The 21,583-nt window shown below is 38.6% G+C and overlaps 1 protein-coding gene across 1 annotated transcript; it reads right to left on the reverse strand.

Annotated features, from left to right (window-relative positions):
- Nucleotides 1–15: 15 nt before the first annotated feature.
- LOC146718014 (integrin alpha-6-like) lies at nt 16–15,580 on the reverse strand. The gene is made up of 25 exons (XM_085434272.1): nt 15,356–15,580; nt 15,159–15,280; nt 10,826–10,905; nt 10,476–10,746; nt 10,247–10,366; nt 9,894–10,107; nt 8,809–9,005; nt 8,025–8,113; nt 7,790–7,917; nt 7,266–7,355; nt 7,115–7,179; nt 6,419–6,558; nt 6,043–6,186; nt 5,012–5,133; nt 4,741–4,891; nt 4,388–4,465; nt 4,233–4,312; nt 4,041–4,115; nt 3,816–3,918; nt 3,548–3,724; nt 3,363–3,464; nt 3,108–3,218; nt 1,283–1,387; nt 871–996; nt 16–477 (listed from the first exon to the last, which is right to left on the reverse strand). Exons 1-25 carry the CDS (start codon nt 15,529–15,531, stop codon nt 391–393), a joined length of 3,153 nt encoding a protein of 1,050 aa, XP_085290398.1. The 5' UTR covers nt 15,532–15,580; the 3' UTR covers nt 16–390.
- Between the last annotated feature and the right edge of the window lie 6,003 nt (nt 15,581–21,583).

The following is a 21,583-nucleotide window of genomic DNA, read 5'->3' on the forward strand; positions in this document are numbered from 1 at the left end:
GCTAGAAATAAAAAAATGTTTGGTAGTCTCTCCTTTTTTTGTTATGTAGCCAAGATGCTGAGCATTTGAGGTGAGACATAATCAACTTTCCACACCATGTTGGTAAGTGCACTTGCACACATACAACAGAAAGTGTTAAGTCGGGAAATAAACAACAAAGGAAAAAGAGGGAGACAGAAATGAAAAGGGGAAAATGCTGGAAAAGTGTAAACATGCAAATAAATTGGGTGACAAAACAAACAAAAACCAAAACAATAAAAAAATAAATCCTAACACATCATAAAATGATCAGATAATTCTGTGCTGATAGTAGAAAATATAAAACAACAGCTTGCCATGGAAGCCTCAGTGTTGTTCTTAAACCTTCAAGGTGTCCTTAAGGTTTGCCCTTTAGCCTTTAAGGGGCGCTGTCTCTGTGTTTGGAGTTCCATTATCTGAGAACTTCTTCTTATGATCAATGCAGTGGATGCACCCACGCTTACAAAAAGAAATAAGGACAAGGGTCAGTATGACAGTTCACAGACAAGTTTGTAAAAAGTAAAGAATTCATGAAAAATATTAACTGTTTCAACTGTTCATTGTACATTCAAAAATCCTCATCTATGCCACATTTAAGTGCTTTCAGACTGCAGAAATTTGCTTTTTCTATTTAAAGTATTCACAATTTAGGAAGAATGCTAAGAGTAATGCTTACAACTGCCGGAAAAAAAAAAAAAAAAAAAAAAAAAAAAAAAAAAAAACTGCTTTTACTGCTTTGTTGGAAGATTACCGAGAGACTGATTTGACACTGCTGATGCTATGAACTGTATAGCTATCAGCTCAGTGAACTTTTAAAACAACATTTTACAGGTATTCTGTATTTCTTGTTACCTTCCACAGTAGGAAGCCTAAAAAGGCCAACAGCAGCAGCAAAGACATGACTGTCAGGAGGATTATCCACCACGCAACTTTGACCAGGAATTCAGTCTTTCTCTCAAGGAACACTGTCAGTTTTGCCTGTGGACATTTAGATAATAATAATAATAATAATAATAATAATAATAATAATAATAATAATAATAATCAGACCCAAAACAACAGTACAGTATGTCTTCAGATGCACAAATCCTAGAAGGCTGTGACTTTCTGTCCATCTTAGACTGTTACAAACATTATTTTAATGTAATTGTTATAGTACACTGAACTCAAAGGTAGCTCTATTAAAGAGCAACTGCTCATGTGAGTAATTTAACAAAATTGGTCTTAACAAACAAACAAACCTATTTTTTTTTTTTTTTTTTACCTTTGTCCTGAGTTTTTCTGGTTTAAGTCCAATGTTCTCTGGAGCGTTGGTTAGAGTCAGAGTTGCATCAACAACAATGAGAAGATAGTTTAAAGAGCTGTAATCCTAAATGGAAGAGAAAAACTGAATAAGATACTGGTGACATGCTGCTAAGTAAGGCTGGAAATGGGTAACAGAGTGAGAAACAAGTCCATGTGAGTGTTTTGTAGAAATAAGAATCTACACTAAATTATTGTTTAATTGCCATGAAGGTTTCTAATGGTTTTAATTTGTTCCTAAGTATTAGCCTACTCACAGGTAGGGATGGGTATCGTTTAGGTTTTATCCGATACCGGTGCCAAACCGGTACTTTTGAAACGGTGCCGGTGCTTAAACGGTGCTCGAACCGGTGCTCGAACCGGTGCTTAAAGAATGGAGAACACACACTTTGTCCAAAAACCTCTCATGTTCAGCTGGTTTTTTGTAAAAAGATAACAATGTTAGCCTTTTCTGCAGCTATAGGGGATTTATGGCATCACTCTTGGCTGGAAGCAGTGCTTAAACAATGGAAAAAAACACATTTTTTTCTTTGGTCATTTTAGCCTTTTTGGCCAGGGTGAAGGGAGTATCTGCCATCAAACAAGACGACAGCTGCATGTAGCTATGATGATGTTTGCTAGTTCGCCTTACATGCATTAATGTAATAACGTGGTTAGCCAACTCAACGTAAATTACACATGAACAACATTAAGCTCCTCACGCAGAGAAGAACGGCTGCTGCCATCATCATCCTCATCATTTCTGCTACACTGGCAGGGCTAGGGGCCAGGACTCTCCTCTTCGTGTTTTTGGGGGATGTTGCTAACTCCAGGTCCAAAAAAAAAAAAAAAAAAAAAAAAAAAAAAAAAAATGCTATACGTCGCCAGTTGTTTCATCAGATTCGAGGTGTTACCTCCTTTGCACAGTATCCGCTTAAAGCACTTGTTGCAGGCTGCTGAGTTTGCATCTTTTGCTGTGAAGTACAGCCAGACTTTTGACCGCTTCGCCTTGGGCATTTTTAATCTGTAGCTCTGCTCTAAAAGGACGTACGTACCTGGTCCCGCCTACTACGCTCGCAAACGTAAAACGATTGACTAGAATCCAAGGTGTGTGACATCTCAGGGAAAAAGGCACCGAAATGTGCGCTGCTTTTCGGTCTGGTTACTACCGTTTATGTCAGAACCAATGGCACCGGATACCGGTACCCATCCCTATTCACAGGACCACAACTGTGTAAAATAATCAGAGGCGTTGCATTCACTTCCCTCATAGTAAAAGGCTTTCAAAAAAATTTCTTAAGTAGGCTTTATTCCTGTCTGTCCTTGCTCACTTTGTTGGTGATTTTTAGTGTTTAATGGTAATTTACAGGATGAACTGGCATTATAGCATTAATGACCACTCAAAGCGCTTTTACACTACAATCAGCATTTTACCTTTTCATATATATTCATGCAAAATGTATCTACTTTGCTTTTATACCTCAGGTAGATTTAGAATCACCAATTAAACTAAGACGTAAGCTGAAGACAAAGAACCCAGAGGAAACTTCACACAGAAACGCCAAAGACCATGAAATCTGAGCCTAGAATTTTCTACCATGAGTCCAGTACTACACTAAACACTACAACACTGTGTCACCTCTGGAAATAGAGGTTTCTATATGAGCTACTATGTACACCAGCTAGTGTCTAATTTTGATAGTATTCCGATTAGAGGGGGGGATATAGAATGATGTGGCTTGTTCCCTGAGAACAGCTACCTGCTGTGGCTATACACACTACAATAGCACTTTTCAGAAATGGAGCACCTCTGCCAAAGTGGCATTCCAAAGGCGAGAATGCAGAACAATCCATGCAGTACTGTCCAGGCCCAGCAGAGGGCAGCGTATCTCCACACAATTCAATCCATCTGAGCAGGTCTAAAGGGAAGACAGCAGGCCTCAGGTGTGCATGTTCATCAGTCTCAGTTTGCATAAAGTATCAGTTCAGCAGTAAAAGGAAACTGCTGCAACATTTTAATTTATAATTAATGTTTAATTTTAATTAAAATATTATTCTCCTACCAGTGTTTTATATTTTCTTTTTGTTGGAAGAAATGTGAATCCATCAGTTGAGAGGGCTTTATGTTCAGCCTCACGTCTTTTTCTTGCTGTGTCATGCCAGCCCTTGGTATCAGACATGATCCGGTTAGATGTTAATTTGCCATTAAAGCATTGCTTACATTTCAACAATGACAGGATTTCCTTACCTTTACATGTTTAAGTGGACTGACTTCATCTACAGGTGAGCAGGGGACAGAATGCACACCATCATTGGTGATGTGAGTCAAGTAGAGAAGCCACTTTCCTACAGAGTTCTCCTTTGGCCAGTAGATGCTCAGTGATGCATTTGCAAAATGCTTCAGAGGTCTGCCCAAATTCGTTATCTATTAGAGAAACAGTGCATGTTTTCTTGGACCCATGAGAAAAAATAACCAGCAGGATTCATTTAAAGTTTAGTACCAAATATCACCTTACCCTAAATTCATACTGAACTGAGTTTCCTATTTGATCCACAGATTTTATCGCACTTTCGCCCTTTACAATATCACCAATTGACACCTGAGAAGGTCTAGCGATCCTGATGAGGAAACACGTTATGATATTACATTAGTCATTTTTAAATCCTTCAAGCCAAATCAGTCATTTTTAAGATGACAAATGGAACAAGCAATGTTAATTTTAATTTAAAGGAGAACTCACCCGTTCACTTGCAACTGCAGCTCAAAAACAACTTTGGCAAAGGCCTGTATTGGCTTTATGGTCTGCTCACTCGTCCTACATCGCAGGAAGAACCAAGATTATTTGTAAATTATTCGTTTTGCTTACTGAATGTCATTTACATTCCACTGATCACTGATTAGTAACATAATCCCTTCAGATCAGCCTACTTACGTCTCCAGCTGTAAAGTGATGTTAATCAATTTTGTGCTCAACGTGAGGCCAGAAGTTGTGAGTATGACATAAAACGTTACCTGAAAGGAACAAAGTAACCATCAAACATGCAAATAGTGATGCAGATGTGGAAGAAACTGAGCAACGCTACTCACTTCAGCATCTCTTTGGAGTGGATTTCCCAGGTCACAGGCAATTGGCATCCTGTTGTCTGTACAACTCACTTGTTTTTCCTGAGGAAACAAGCAGGCAATCTCATTGTCTATAAATATACAGTGATTATAAAAAAGTCCTGGGAGATGACATCAAATTTTGGAGTACCAAAATTACCAAAAGTATCATTAAAATATTACAATATATTTTGTCCATCACATTTTAGAGTAACACAACAAGTAGGAAGTAGAAAATCAAAGTTGGAATCTAAAAGTGAAGCATAAGGAACAGGATATGGATTCATGGAGTAAAACATACGATCTAACGAGGGGAAAACCAGCTTTTCTGTACTCACTGCAGTGGTCGAGTAGGATGAGTAGCGCACTATGTCTGGGAGTGTAATGGCCAAACGACTCTGGTGTGCATCGTCCCCGTTTTTGTTAGTCACAGTGATCTCCAAAGCTATGTCTTCATCTGATGGAGTGATGACCGCAACACCATCCTCACTAAAGGAGTGACAGTAAAAGTTAATGCAGCTTGGGCTGAGGGGTCGCATGTTTTGGTTTCCAAAAAAAAAAAAAAAAAAAAAAAGACTTTATTTTTGAGCTTTGATATTTTTGGTTTACCTGGCCAGTGATTTGAAAACATCTTGACCGGCTTGAGTTTTTTTGGAACAGAACTTGTACTGTAAGTCCAGGTTACTTTGACAAATTTTGTCACTGCCACAGCCTCTATTTATTAGAACGATCTGTTAAAAAAAAGAGAAGAAACTCTTCTCTAATAAAGCTTCAGCTAGGTTCCAGGATTCTGTTCATATCCGTCACAACAACAGAGTTAAGGGCTTTAATTCACACAATTTCAATAACTGCAGTAAACAGAAAGATACAGTCAAGAGCATTCTAGTTTTAATTGTAATATTCTGTATTTCACTTCTGATACCTTCTGAATTTAAGTCGGTTATTCAACTTGTTCAAACACTGAAAATGGTCAGTGGGATTAAAATAAATGTGACACAAATCACCGGTTGATACTTGGAAGATGAGAGGAAATATATCTCTTCAACTGAATCGACCCACCTTTGCATGAACATTGGGGATGTCATATAGGCCCCTTTATACACCAGATTTACCTTATCTATGGGTTGATATTGTTACAGTTTTATTCTTGTGAAACTGACACTAAGTATGCTACAGGCTCATTTAAGTTTTGTTTTTTGTGTTGTGTTCATTATTTTCTGTCTGATACATCTATGCTCAGGTCCCCCTGAGGGTCTTTGAAATAAATACAGTATTTTTTTTGTCTTAAGCTAACCCACCAGTCTTCAGGAAACCAACCATTTTTAATTTAACTTGAGTATATGTGTATATTTCTGACCACAGTTGCAAAGACATTGCAGCTGAAGCCAGTTAACTGTACAGTTTACACACTGTACAACTAGTAAATAAAATACATTAGTATTAGATTGATTCTTAATGATACTGATGTTGCTACATAAACATCCTGCAACTTTGATTTTGATTATATTTTAACTAAATGCACATGCAGGTGTAATGTGCAAAAACGTGAGTTCATTCAAAAAACTTTACTCTCTAAGTCTTCATACACCCAGCAAAATTTGAATAAATTTGACTAGAGCTGCATATAAACTCATTTCTACCTCTGAGGAAGTGGTCTTCTGCTGGTAGCGGTTGAGGACAGGAGTAAAACTGAGCTGATCCGCACTAGCACTGGTTGTCTGACTGGAGCTCAGAGACACAGTGACAGAGATAGGAATATTCTGCAGCTTGTCCTTGATATTTCTCTGGAACGAAAAAGCTTTGCTGTGATTTAATGTGATTTTGTTTTTTTACCCACAAGGTTTTGTATAACACCTAATGACAAATGTTATTAGTCTCTGTAAATTGTACTACATTTTAAACATTTTCATTTTAAAGTAACTTTCTGCAAAGTCCAATATGACTAAGTGAAGTGAAAGTGTTGAAAATCAAGCAGCATTATGAGACTGTATGTCTTCTAACGAAATGAAACAGTACCAAAAGCCGGAGCGTAGTTTTGTGACAGGCCTGTCTCCCTTGACCAGACAGCTCCAGCTTTCCTTGAGATGAATCCATAAAGTTGACCCTGACTCTTGATTTTTTCATCTCATAATCAGCATCAGAAGTAAAGTTGAGCACTGTAATATAGATAAGTACATTCAACAGATTAGAAACAACTGACTCCAGTTAACATAGTATTAGTACTACTGTAAATAACTGATTATAGCACACCCATATATATATGTACAGCAACATGTACCTAATGTTACAATTACACAGTACAACTTAAATTGACCAGCTATTATTCTTTAAATGCTAAATGCAAACTAGAGCAGGTACAGGAAGGTTTTATCCCAGAACTTTCTTGGCACCATTGTTATCCTTTGCATCACATTAGCACCAATAAACATGTCAAAAAGAGAACAAATGTATCAGAATGCATTACTTTTTTCAGTTAACTTAAATTGTCAATGAACAATAAACCATCAAAGATATTGTTTTGTATTTGATCAAACTCCTGAGATTTTACCATAAAATCTACAATAAATGCTACAAATATGTACCTTTTATAGCCTGGGAACATATATGTATTTTTCTAGTCCTCAAAATTGTACACATATCAAGGTCGTATAATAAGCCTTTACTATTCCTCCAAACCATGGATTTAAGGAATACTAAACGAAGAAAACTTACTCAGTTTAGGGTTGAACGACTCAGGATGTGCTGTGTAGGTAAAACATGCTTCGACTGCAAAAAAACTTGAAGTTTGTGCAGACATGTTCAATTAAAACCCAACAGCGTTGCAGATAGAGCATGTTATAATTAGTGTTTTTGAACATCTTACCATATTTGCTCATCACATCGTTTCTTTGCGATGTCTATTTCATTTGGTGCAATCTTAAGAGCGGTGCTGACGGTGACCACTGGCCTTGCTCTGCAACATATATGAGAAAGAAAATCACTAATGAGACTTTCTGTACCTTCATATTTATAGAATCAAAACCAGAGAGGAATTTAAAACACTGAAACTACATGTAGTGGTTTGTGGAATTGAAGTTGTTCTGTCAGAAAGTGAACCATTAATAAATTATTGTGCATGTTTAAAAGTATTTATACAGCATATTTGTTTTAAAAAAGTAAATCAATATGATTAGAATAAAATGATCAGAATGATAAAATGTGTCTATTAAAATAAAACTGAGCTCGGGGTTAGCTTCTATCCAGAATAGAGAAATTGTTTTAACATAAAATTAAACTGAGCTTCAAGTATAAATAAAAAAAAGAAAATTAAGTGCTGGGATGCATTTATCATTGGTTACTTTTTATCTTGTGCTTATGCAGTAACTCTCTCTCTATATATACACACACCTGTAAACAAAAATGGAATCAGAGAGAGATCCAACAGCCAAGTCAGGATACTGATTATCATCCACGTCCAGGTTACCAGTCAGAGAATATCCAAACAGTTTCACTTTCTTTGATTGTGATGAAATTATCTAAACAAGAAAAGATATAAAGATAAGATATTAAGTTTTTTTGTATTGTAAATATTCATATATTATTGAATTTAATCGCTGATGTTGAGGAAGCTCAGCAAATTCACCTGTCCAGGCTCTCTGTTGACACCATCTGGAGAGCCATAGTAAAGGTATACAAGTCCAGAGCCCTCATACGGTGCTCCCACTGCAATATCTGTCAACACAGGCAAACACTAATACAAATCATGGTGACAACACAGAGACAACAAAGTTGGGGGTTTATCCAAAAATGCATTTAAAGAGCACCTACAATAGTAGATCCTCTTTTTTTTTTAACATCCTCTTTTTTAACATGGCTAAAGTCATCTCTGTGAGCCAAGACTGAAGTGTCAGACTGCTTTAGCCACTCTGTTTCATGCTTCTTTTTTTTTCTACTCTTGGGTCTGTATGATGTCAAAGAGAGGGCCTATCCCTAAGTAATTTGTTGGTAAATAGCATCTAGGAAGGCTAAGATACTGTGTAGTATTTGTTAATCATGCAAAGGCAAGTTAGAAGAGTCCAAACTGGAAATTAACATAACAAATCTTCAGAAATGACAGTATACTCCATGTATCACTTGTCTTTTGTGTCTTTTAATTCCTGTTGTTTTTAGGGCTTAAATTGAAACCCTGATAGTTACTTTGAGAAGATATGAGACGTCCTATTTGTTACAAATTTAAAGTCCAATTCATAAGCAATAAAACACTCCTGCTGTGTGCTGAGGATGAGTGTGGTTTATTACATTTGTGTATTTTATGACATAACTCGATGTGGTTTACCCAGTAGTGAATGCGGTTGGGGTATGTAATATTATCTATTGTTATTTAGTGACTTTTTCAAATTCTGTAAACATAGTTAAAATGTTACAACCTCCATAATGATCTTGATTGATGTCTCCAATATTTTCTACTGCGAGGCCAAACATGGAGTCTTTATGTCCGAGAAGTTTGACTGGAACAATATTCTCCCAGTTTCTTCCTTTGTTATTGATATAGATATAGACTGCTCCTCCAACCTCGCCATCTTTGACAAAGAACTGCGGTGCTCCCACAGCGAGGTCATCCCACCTGCATGCAGCAAAAGAACACAATATAAAACCAATTACTATGAATACTACTGAATAGCAATAGAAACAGAAAGTTATATTGACTGTGTACCTCCTAATCTGTGATGAATAATGTGTGTTTGAGTGTAAAATTCACGATGTTAGCATGACAGCTCTCTGAATTTAGAGAAAGAGAAATCTATAATCTTTTTCATGAAATGCATCTTTGCTATTAGATACTCAGACTGAACCCTTTATTTCCATCCAGCCATCCATCTTCTTTCATTTATCTGGGGCCGGGTCACGGGGGCAGCAGCCCAAGCAGAGAAGCCCAGACCTCCCTCTCCCCAGCCACCTTCTCCAGCTTGTCCGGGGGAACACCAAGGCGTTCCCAGGCCAGCCGAGAGATATAATGTCTCCAGCGTGTCCTGGGTCTGCCCTGGGGCCTCCTCTCGGTAGGACATGCCCAGAACACCTCACCCAGGAACCCTTTATTTTTAAATCTGAAATGAACTCTAGTGATAAATCAATGAGAGGAACCATGGACATGGATGATTATCATCATGAAATTTGAAGATAGATGGGTTGGACGAACCAACCAATAAAAATATTGTCATGGTCCTGGGTCGGTGACCCAGTGTTTTGTAGCCTTTTTATTTGTGTTTCTTGATTATTTGTTATTCAGGGTTGTCACTATTAATATTTTGGTTTCTGTTCTAGTATTTCTAGTTCTCAGGTTTAGTATTTTGAGTTCCTTCTGTTCTGCATCTGTGCCTGCCCTGGTCCTACAGCTTTGTGTTCCCTCCTTGTTGCCATGTCTGATGTCTTGGTGTTAAGCTTGTGTCTGTGCATACCTGTTATATTTCCTGTTTCACTGGCTGTGGTTTAATGGACATAATCTTCAACCTACCCATCACTGTTGAGATCCACCACTGCCAAATCATAGCCAAAGGAGGAGGCCAGGCCTGGTCCAGAGAGGACCAGCTCCACAGACAGATTTCTCTGTGCCATAGGGTCTGCCTTCAGAAATGCCACCTGTCCGCTGTAACCTCCTCTGGGTGCTCCTGATACGATTGTCAGCTCGCCCTTCCTGATGAGGGCCATTCCAGAGTCAATGGAGAATCCTGGATAGTACAGGATGATGCTGTTTCACTGTAATGTTTCACTTTGTAAGAGTTTTATCCATTGACACCACTAAAATTTATATCTTAATTTTAACATTTGCTTGACCATTAACCAGTATTCAAGAGAGAAGAAACTGACCCAGGTAGCTGTTTGACTTAAGAGGAATGAGTTTTGGGTTAAAATCGTCAATATTTCCAGTCTCGCGAGCATCCACACTGTAGATGTCCAGATTGTCCAAAACCTCCATTCTTACTATTCCTTTGAGCAGGATCATTTGGGTGAAAACAACATGAAACATAAAAAAAAAAAAAACATGAATAAGTGAATATATTTTGCCAAACCACTCGACTGCTAAGCTCTAATGTACCTTTCCACTGATAAGCTCCTGGTGCTCCAAATAGAAGGGATATGTTATCCTTTGCAAAAGATGCTCCATGACCCTGCTGGCAGTAGGCAAACCAGTCGTGGTCCTTTTGACGTCTTGTTAAGTGTTCTCTATCACAAACGACCCTCCGCCAGCTCCTTTCTTCTTCCCCCACCTTCAGGTCGTCTCCTAAGAGGTAGCACTGACCCGTCAGCAGGTGAGGAACGTAAAGACCTGGGGTTATGTCCCAATCCTGATAGTGATGCGCACAAGTCTAAAAGGTAAGGAGGCTAGATTTACAAAAGATGTTGACTTTCTTAAAATGTCCTTTAAAATCTGAATGCATTCCTTACCATTACATTTTTACCAGGACCTTGGCTCGTGACTCTAACTCCCATCCACTGGTTATTTATGCCTTTACTACTGAGGAGCTCTGTAAAACCAGATAGTTGAGCTCACTCTGTTATTGTTTAGTTGAGAGAAAGTTTTATGATTACTTCCCAGAAACAGATTTACATTAAAATAAATATACTTTGCTGCTTAGGTCCCCAAACCCTTACAACAGCCTTTTGTTTAAAGCATTAGAGATAAATTCTACAGATATCTTGTTCTATTTTGCACTTAAACGCTTCAGTAAATATTGACAATGAAATTTGAGCAAGTGTTGGCATGTGTTTTCTCTTCTTTTTCTTCTTTACATTTTGGCACAATTTTAAGTAGTTATATATGGTATTGGACTATTAAACAGGAGTTTAAATTAATAACTTTGCTGCACAATGTTTTAGGTGTGTCACGGTTTGCCGGGGCAAGCCGTGTGGAATATTTAGGACCAGGGCCCTATTTCAGGAAGCCGGTTTAGAAAACTCAGAGTGAAAAACGATACTCAGGGTTGAGTAACCCCGAACTGTCCAACTCGGAATATTCGGTTTCAGAAAGGCTGATAACAAGTAGTTCAGTCAACGCGGAGTTGCTTTAACCCCAAGTTAAGCGCGCGCACGAGGATACATAAAGCCCTGATTAGTGGAGCACAGATTAAGCGAGTCACCATGGAGACGGAGGGAAAGAAGGCGCGGTCAATGTATCTTACAGCGCTTGAGGCCGAAATTCTGATGGCAGCATATGCCGATAACATGCAAATTCCGCAGAAAAAAGTAACACAGCTTCAGCTGCAAAAGAAAGGGAGCATGCATGGCAAAACAAAGCCGACAGAGTCAATGCGTGAGTGTCAATTTAAACATTGATCTAGGGATTTCCACCCATTTAACACGTTATTTTATTTTATTTTATTTTTTATTTTATACATTTGATTTTGTGATGTGATTTGAGCGCAGGTGCAACCCAACAGGCCCCAAACGTTCCTGGCAGCAAGTAAAAATTAAATATAAAAATATAGTCCAAACAGGTAAGGTGTAATTGTATTATGAGCCATAGTGCTTGGTCTGTTTGTCCGATGTAAATCAATTGCAGTTAGAGGCTACATTAATTTCCCCTCTGTAAGCACTTATTGAAATTATCTGAGCACATTACAAGTACATATTTGCTTACTCTGTATGTTCGAATGTGACCCGTTATAGCCAACAGAAAAAAAGCGGAGGCCCGAAAAACAGGTGGGGGTCCTCCACCACCACCACCACTCACAGAGGCTGAGCAGTTGGCTTCCACATTTGTGATAATGTTGGCAGCATCACATATGATCTTCACAGTGCAGAGAACACAAATTAGCATCCATTACTATAATGAAATAATTTGTTAGTTTGAAATGCTACAGGGAACTATGTACCTGCACATTAATGCTGTGGAAAGACTTCCTGTTCACATAGTCTCCTTCATTTACTGAAGGAGCAATGATTGGAATGTGAGTGCCATCTGTACAGCCAATCACGCCTGGGAACCGTGAAAATATATGTAAAATTTAAGTAGTAGTTCAAGTATCACCACATCATGAATTAAGTTTCGTTCATCCTGATACCTGCAATTTTGTGGCATCCCTCTTTGATGAATCTTGTGGGTCTATGACCGGACAACACCACAGACGAGTGCAGGAGACGTTTCAGTGCAACTGTAACATTCCTGACTGCCCGACAGACGGTAGCCTTGGAAACGTGCTCAGCGTCACCAATATTATACAGAAAGCTCCCGTTTGCAAAAAACCGAAGTGCAATACAAATAATATGTACAGAAGTGAGAGAATGTCCGCGATGTGTCACATGAGCAATATTAGGCCTGAGGATGTTATTCAAATAAATTATAGATTGTGCTGAAAAATGGTAATGTTCACACAGAAAATCATCAGGAAATGATAAAATGTCCGAACGCGCTCTAATCACTCTCTCCCGGCGGAGAGCTCTGCGGAGAATTTGGGCTTCAACATCTACTGGCTCTTCAAGGAAGGGGCACGCCATGTCTGACACTTCCTACAGTCAGGTTTCTGACAAAGAGGCGGAGAACGTCAGGGTTAGTTGAAGTAAACCTGCTAGGGGGCAGGTTAGCTTCACGGAGTGTGTCGTCATAGTAACTCACTCAGAATTAATCTAAACTCGCTTTGTGAAACCGAAAACCCAGAGTTTTCGTTAACTCAGGGTATACTTACTCAGAGTTTGCACTAAACCGGCTTCCTGAAATAGGGCCCAGGAGCGGCAGCTCTGGTGCAGGTGAGTATTTATTAACGAAGGGAAAAACAAACAACAAAGGCACTGGGAACATGAAACTGGAACCTAAACTGGGTAAAACTAACAAAACAAACCAGAAACGAAGATGCAGGGAGGTCCGGGGAACTACACATGGAGAGATGCAGGGAGACCGAGGGGAAACAACACAGACGAACCAGCAACTACTATGACAGAAAACACAACTTAAATACACTCAGAGAACACAGGGAGATTACACACAGGTGGGGAACACAGCTGCGAGTGATTAACGTGACGAGACTAGGGAGGCAAACTGAAAACACTCACATAAGACGCAGACCTACACAATAAAACAGGAACTTACACATGAAAGGACACAAACTAAGAAACGCGGACTAGATACAGGAACACATGGGTAGAACAGAGTAAACACTAACCAGAGGAAGAACAGAACCAAAATTGCAAGAAGAGAAAACACAAAATGCTGGGCCAAAAGGACCCAGGATCATGACAAGGTGGGTGCGATATAAATATACACTCACTGGCCCCTTCATTTCTTACACCTTGCTTGTACCAGGTTGCACTCTGTTTTGCCTTCAAACCTGTCTTAATCCATTTTGGCATATATTGTGAAAAGTACTGAAAATATTTCTTGCAAACTTTGGGCCACATGATGGCATCACTCAAAAATCGCAGGTTTGTCAGCTGCACTCAGTGTGGTCTTCTGCTGCAGTTTATCTGCTTCTGGTTCAGTATGTGGTGCATTCAGAGATAATCCTATGCAGACACTGGTTGTTTTCAATCATTACTGGCTCTGATGGAATACCCAAGAATGCACTCAACCAAATCATGCCTGTCTTTATGAACTTTAATTTGTCTCTTGCACATGCCCATCTCTCACCCTGGCTATCACCAGCCCCTGTTATCCTTGAAGCAAAAAAGCCTTCAGTTGACAGTCTGAACATACAGACCAGCTGCACTCACTCTGGGGGTGACTGCCCGAACTGGACAGCTAACCAGCTTTCACAGGGGGTCATTTGGCTTTAGTCACTTTGCTGATCAGCAAATTTGGACTTCCACTCTCACACCTGAACTTCCATCAAAGGTTTTCTTGCAAACCATTGACAAAATGTGTAGTCACCACCTCTCTTTCATTATCTCACTCAGCACTAATTCCCCACACTGTGCTGTGTTCTCAGCCTAATACTGTGCTCTCTATACAATTTAGACTACACACAGTCTGTCCTACCAACTCTTTATTTAAACTGCATATAACACCACTGTAGTTGGACTTGTTTCAGCAGATGAGTCTGCTTGTAAAGAAGGTGAAATCATACAACAAGAAAGATTCTCGGGCCAGCAACATCAAAGACGCTGACAAAATAACCACAGCAATGTTTGCACTTTATGAAAATGTTGAAGAAAAGTCACCAAGGGAAAGCTGTTAGTGAGCTTTTACCACACAAGAGTGTATAAACATACTGTCTCACATTGTGTTATGCTAGCTGCTTAATAACTAATAAAGATCTATAGAAGCCATCAGCACAGTCGAAATAGTCATTGGCTGCCCCCTTTGTTCTCTCTAACATATTGCAATCACATGCAACTGTTCCAGAGCCCAACACCATGTTAAAGACTGCTCTCCACCTGGCTATCACCTGTTTTACATTCTGTCCTCAGGCAGTCACCGCATGTCACTAAAAACTCGGACCAAGTAATTCATGGACAGTTTCTACCCTAAAACCATAACCATTTTCAATCAGCATGTACAATGAACAGTCGCTGTCCGATATCAAACACACTCATACGAATATTTTATGTTATATTTTACTTACATGGCAATAACTTTGATGCATACAATAGCTGTTAAGCTGGTAAGTGTTTTATATTGTTTGTACGTGGTTCTTTGTGGTGTGCATAATGTAATTTTCCTTTAAGAAATGCATGTGAATAACAAGCAAGAGTGGCACTGTCAAGCGGACTGTATTGAATATTAAACACTTATAAACTTGCTACCATAAAACAATGATAAATATAGCTTCAGACAAAGTACACAAACCTTTATCATCAAACTCAATGGGCTGACAGCTCTTAGATGTTGTAGTCAGATCACACTTGTAAACAACTCCTGTAACATTCACCTGGTTCTGATGCTTTGCTCGTGGAGCTCCTACCAGCAGTCTGGTGGAAAATACCAAGCAGTAAGACAAACGTTTGATTAATTCCAAACTTACAAATTGTTTTGCTTTCACTCACAGGTTCTTTCTGGCAGGTTTGAGCTGTTGGTGGAAGGCAACAGAAAATCCAAACAGGCTGCCTGGATCTCCATTTCTCTGCAGTACATTCTCCGTGTCCAGGTTGAAAGCTGTAACATTTGAGGTTTGAAAATGCCATATGATCCAAAGACACACCATATGCCATTGCTTTGCCATGGTATTTGAATTAAAAACTGTATACTTTGCTCATTCTCTTGCTGTGCTCTTGAAACGCAAAGTGGAGAGTAAGCCCTCCTAGAAAAGGGATTGGTCCTAGCAGCTGCTGACTTGCTCATTGTAGACGTAGACATACAAGGTGTGGTGGGAAGGAATTTATCTTCACAGTCACAAAGCCACACTGTTTAACTTTATGGTTCATAACTTAAGTTAATATTAACCAGTTCCTGAGTTGATAAAAGTCACACCCATTGAGCGCGTCTTCTCTTATGGAAGCTAGCTGGAAAGATGAATGAGATTATGTTTGGCCTTGATTTGCAGCTGTAAAAAGCAGTGCAAGAGATGTTACACACAAATAATCAAGTCTATCAGTTTTTTCTGCATTTTCACTTGAAAAATTATTTGTGCACATGTCAAAGTTTGAAAGGTGTAAAGGTGAAGTACCTCTGATGCTCAAAAATAGTCTCATAACAAAAGATGTTTTGGGTTAACTAGAAACAATCTTGTTCAGCTCTTCTAGTTCTAAATTTTTGAAATCAGCCTTAATTTGATTTTAAAGTACAGTGCAGCACAGTTGCACAGTGGTTAGCACTGTTTCCTGACAAATTTTAAGCTTGGGATAAATCAAATCTTTGTCTTACTGCATGAGTATTTTCCACCAGGGGGCTTATAAGAGCTCTATGAGCACTGCATCACAACCAATAAAATCCATCACCAGATTAAGCACTGGTTAGTCTGCAGTGTTAGCAGTGAAACCTAGCAATTGTGACTTTTAATATTTTGGGATCAATAACTGGGGGGGGGGGGGGACGACTCAGGACTAGTCTTTAACCATTGTTACTCAGATTCAGCAAATTAAAACATTAAGGTGCCAGGTAAGAGGCTATGTGACACATTTTTAATGAAATATTAATTTTTTTAATTTAGTGTGTTAGAGTTCAAGAATGTAAAAAATAATTTGCAGAGATAAATAAAAATGTAAGTATTTTAAGAAATAATAATAGTTAAATAACAATTTTTTGGTACACACCAGCCATTATTTTATCAGTTACAAGAATTTAATGTTCTGGCTTTATGAGTGAGATGACACTGAGATGCAGTTGCTTTTCACATAAAGAGGAGGAGGTATTGTTTTAGATATGAGTGGGCTATAACCAATGGTAAGAAAGTGTTGTAAGATCCCCTGATGTAACAGAATGTATTAAAAATTAAGGACCAAAATAACCTCAACACACATAATGGTTAATCACATGTAAGCTCAAATCAATTTCTACAAATAAAATAACAAATAAAAGACTAGCATATCATATCAAACTATTTACATTTTATCAGTTACAAGAATTTAATGACTCACCAGCAGGTGGAGTGTTTGTTATCACAAACATGTTGGGCCAGCAATGCTCCACCTCTGATTGGTGCAAATAAAACTAAGTGAAAGCTCAGTTATGCTTCTCTAAGACAGCACCAAATAAAGGCAGTTACTTTTATGTATCAATTGTAATTGTAACAGGAGTTGTTATATTTTTAGTAAGTTGTGGTCTTATCATGATTTGTGCTGACTTCTTTTATTGTAAGTAAAATTATAAACAAATAACTTAAAAATAAATTGTTTATGCATGTTTATGGTCGATGTTTCACAGTCAGCAACATTTAGTAGTCACCACCACATTTCAGCAACAATTCGGCAGCAATGTGTTTGTGTGGTCTGAATGAGTCTTGTCTTTTTTCTTATCGCCTCAGTCACACATGAGTGTCTGGCGCTCTGACCAAATATCTGGTGGCAGTGACAGTAAGATTAAATCAGGCCTCCTTAGAAAAAGTTTTAGTTGTGTGTTTAAAAAGTTTTGCTTTTTTGTACAGTTCTACATTAACTGAAGCAAAATGAGGCCATGTCATGCGTGCCGAGCTGTTGTGTCCTGTTGATGCCCAAATTCCTGTGCATTCTGAGTAAACAGGCTTGGTGGTGTGTCAGAAGTATAGAAGTAGCCAGTCACAGCTTGCATCTTGCATTCACATGTGGCTTTGCTTGTTCTTTTACAAGTACCGATACTGGCACATGCTACAATTCTTGAATGAAAAGAAAATTGCTAATTCAGTCAAACTATTTTTACACAGTTGCATGTGCGCTGGCAGTTGTTAATTAGCTTTCCACACATTAACATACATAAATTGGTAAAAACTTAGCAAAATTATCATTAAGGAATGAAAAAAAAAAAACCCCTCAACACATGGAACAATGACGTTTTGTACTGAAAGAGAATGGCTACTTGCTGAAGTGAAGCCATTTCTCTGTTTCAGAAAATTTGAGAAGGCTATCCATGTTTTTATTTCATCTTGACTCGAATATTGTAATTGTCTTTACTCTGGTGTTCATCTGTCATCAGTTAGCCGTCTGCAGCTGGTCCAAAACCCTGCAGCACGGTTACTAACTGGCACACGCAAGCAAGAACACATATCTCCCATACTTTCACCATTACACTGGCTGCCAGTTAGTTTTTGAAATGATTTTAAGATTTTATTATTTGTTTTTAAGGGTCAGCACCCTCATTCCTTTCTGATCTTTGAGCTGGTACACTCCTGCAAGATGACTGAGGTCTGTGGATCAAATGCTCCTGGCTGTTCCGAGGTTCAGATTAAAGCACAGAGGAGATCGGGCCTTTGCTGTGACTGCTCCTAAATTGTGGAACAAACTGCCCCTTCACATTAGGACCTCCCCAACATTAGACACTTTCAAAACCTGCCTGAAATCCCACTTTATTCCTTGGCTTTAATTTATCTTATTTCTTACTCAAATCTTCTAATTTTATTATTCTTTTTCTTAATTTTTATCATGTCTTCCTATGTTTTTATTTCTTTTGATTATCTTAATTGTACAGCACCTTGGTTGCTCAACCAAGGTGCTGCACTAGGTGCTGCTGCTGTTGTTGTTGAATGTGCTATATAAATAAATTTGACTTTGGCCTTTCATACCTTGTGGGTTTAGTAATATAAGGATAATGTATTTTTCTCTATTCCTGTGTGCTAACTGCAGCTAGTCCATAACAAAAACCATGTTGGAGCGTTAGGGTTACTGTCAATAGTTTCAATATTGTGGTTGATGAGTGTTTGTCATGTATATGTATTTAAAGATCTCTAAAGGACAACAGTTTGGTTTGTAAATCTAAATACTGTACACAGCAAAATCTCCAGTGTTAAATTAACACTAGAGAGTGTCTATATGGGTCCACTCCTCTGAGTGTTAAATACAACACTGAGTGTTAAATTAACACTTTTGACAGTGTTATATGTTTAAAAGTAACCTAGTCAGTTTTGAAGATTAACAAAGACTAACACTGAGCAGTGCTGATTTTCTAACACAGGAAAATAACTCAAAATGTTAGAAATATTCCAGTGTTAGAAAATCAGCACTGCTCAGTGTTAGTCTTTGTTAATCTTCAAAACTGACTAGATTACTTTTAAACATATAACACTGTTAGGGTTAGGTATTAGGGAATTGTGGCTTAGTTATGCTTTTTTAAGCTTAGGTGCACGGTCCTAGCGGCCGACTGGACCCTTACTCTCCCTTCAATGTCCCAGTGTTGTTTATATGTTCCTCCTTTGTTTGACTCCTGCGTCCTGCTGTGTCAGCCTTAGCCATCTGATGCTCGAGTCTTACTATGTGTGCAATATAAGGGGAATACAGCGCTTTTTGTCCCCATTTTCTATTAATGCAACCAGTAGGGAAAAAAATCTAAAATGCTTAATATATAAGCACAAAACATAAAAAGAATTAACTAGACTTATCTCCAACAGGTGAGCCGATCCTCCCTCACCTCTATGAGGGGAATCTCACCCTCACAGAATTCAGGTTTTTATGACATTTTTTGTTTTATTTGTGTGTTAGTAAACACCAGAGTCCATGCAGCTGTTAGTAAACACAGCACTCACACTACATTAGTTTTAGTTGAACTCTTTATTCACACCTCAATGTTAGTACTTTCCTTAACAAGGGGTGGCAAGGGGATAATATCACTCATCTGGAAGAAATTCCAACAATTTCAAAATATCACATTTGTTAAAAAAAAATCTCAAAAGCATTTCATCTTTTGGATTACACGGCAAAAACCGTAGCGTTGAATCAACACAGAGTCGATTTTAACATTTTTTTCAGGGTTTACGCAGCTCCACACTCTACAGCAGGGGTGCCCAATCCCGGTCCTCGAGAGCTACCGTCCTGCAGCTTTTAGATGCATCCTTGTTCCCACACACCCGAATCAAATGAATGGCTTGTTATCAGGCCTTTGCCAAACACGATGGCATGCTGAAGAGGTAATCAAACCATTTGATTCAGCTGTGTTGGAGTAGGGATGCATCTAAAAGCTGCAGGATAGTAGCTCTCGAGGACCGGGATTGGGCAGCCCTGCTCTACAGTGTCACGATTCGGTGTTGTCAGTGTTTTGTTTTAGGCGTGACTGTTATGCGTTTCCTGCTTTACTTTGAAAGTCTGTCTTATCTCAGTGCGTTTAGTTTACGCTTCCTTGTCTCGTCAGTTCTGATTTGCCCCAGCTGTGTTTCCCTCCTGTTGTCCATTCCCTGATTGCTCCCTCTATGTATTTAAGCCCTGTGTTTCAGTTTGTCATGTCGCGATCCCCCCCCCGGTTGTAAATAGTTTGGTGTTTTGATGTAAATAAATGTCTTATTTTGGCTTTGATGTAAATAGTTGTCGATAGTTTCGTTTTGGGATTTTTGTGGAGAACCGTAGTAGGTTTTTTTTGTTTTTTTTCCCCCTATTTTAATTTTTTTCTGTGTTGCACGCTGGTTGCCTAGGCCGGGGTGTAACACAGAGTTGAATTAACATTTTCAAAATAGTTAATTATTTAACACTTTATCAGAGTTCCTTCTTTAACTCTTAAAACCGGGTTAAATTAACACTGAGCAAATTTTTATTAACACCATGTCTGAGTTAATTTTTAACTCTTAAAACCGGGTTAAATTAACACTGAGCAAATTATTATTAACACCATGTCTGAGTCAATTTTAACTCACCAAACTGGGTTAAATTAACACTACACAGATTGAAAAATAACACTACTTTAACTCTTTAATCTTTTATTAAGGTAGTTTGTAAAAGGGTTTTTAACATGTTTTCAAATGATTTATGCCTGCATTCCTCTTTTGAGCTGAACTCGAAGTACTCTCATACTGAAGTTATTTTCCACTCGCTTTACTGACCCATCCGTTAACCAGCTGCACAGGAAACAGACAGCCACAAACTTCTCTGTTTCCATACACTATATTTTCTTTGAGGAAGTAAAACATGCTGACCTGCTGACACACCAGCAGCGCCCTGAATAACAGGAAATGTGATGTAACCTATTTCTCCCTTTAAATAAAGCGCACAACTGCACCTCGTGTGTGGGTCACTTCCGTGTCCTCACCCGTGCTGCACGTTAATATTGAATTCTCGTGTGACAGTGTCTTTATTCTCTTATTTTGTGTTGAATAATGTTAACCCTTACCCTTAACATTTAATTGGTCCTTCGAGTCGGATAACATACAGATATATATATTTATATCGTACAGTTTTCCACTGCCTGGTGACATCGGATCCTGACGTCGTGATACGTCTGCGCTGAAAAAGCTGTGCACAGTAAGGAAAAACCCAGGAGCGTGAATTCGGTCCCTGGTCAGCGTCTTACACAGGTCACGGCAGTGGGATTCGATGAAACCGGATAACAACGCTGCGCCACAATAAGGTGAATATAGTACACTGCACAAATCGCCCGTTAAAACGTTGTGAGGACCGTAAGAGAGTTAAAACTAAGTGACACTTGAGTGGGTAGTCACGTTCAGACAGTTTTGAGTCAAGACTAAGTGACGCTCAAGTGAATAGTTACGTTCAGGCAGTTTTTGTTAAAACTAAGTGACGTTCGAATGAGCAGTTACGTTTAGAGGGTTTTGAAGGAATCTTATTCCTGTCATGTGTTGACTGTAAGGGAATAAAAGAGTTTGATTATAAAGATAACAAACTAAGATAAATACGGTCCCACACCAAATAATACGCGCAACGAAT

This window comes from Copadichromis virginalis, linkage group LG2 (genome assembly GCF_057382275.1).
Source record: "Copadichromis virginalis isolate Kocher_CV1m ecotype Utaka linkage group LG2, C_Virginalis_male_GT1.1, whole genome shotgun sequence".
Taxonomy (NCBI): domain Eukaryota; kingdom Metazoa; phylum Chordata; class Actinopteri; order Cichliformes; family Cichlidae; genus Copadichromis; species Copadichromis virginalis.

Bases quoted from the DNA above. Each gene is read 5' to 3' on its own strand.
- LOC146718014 (XM_085434272.1), bottom strand. From the start codon at position 15,531: ATGGCAAAGCAATGGCATATGGTGTGTCTTTGGATCATATGGCATTTT. The intron at 7,180-7,265 runs GTAAGATGTTCA...ACAAACTTCAAG, and splicing joins CGATGTGATGAGCAAATATG to TTTTTTTGCAGTCGAAGCAT. The intron at 478-870 runs GTAACAAGAAAT...TCTTTTTGTAAG, and splicing joins TAGGCTTCCTACTGTGGAAG to CGTGGGTGCATCCACTGCAT.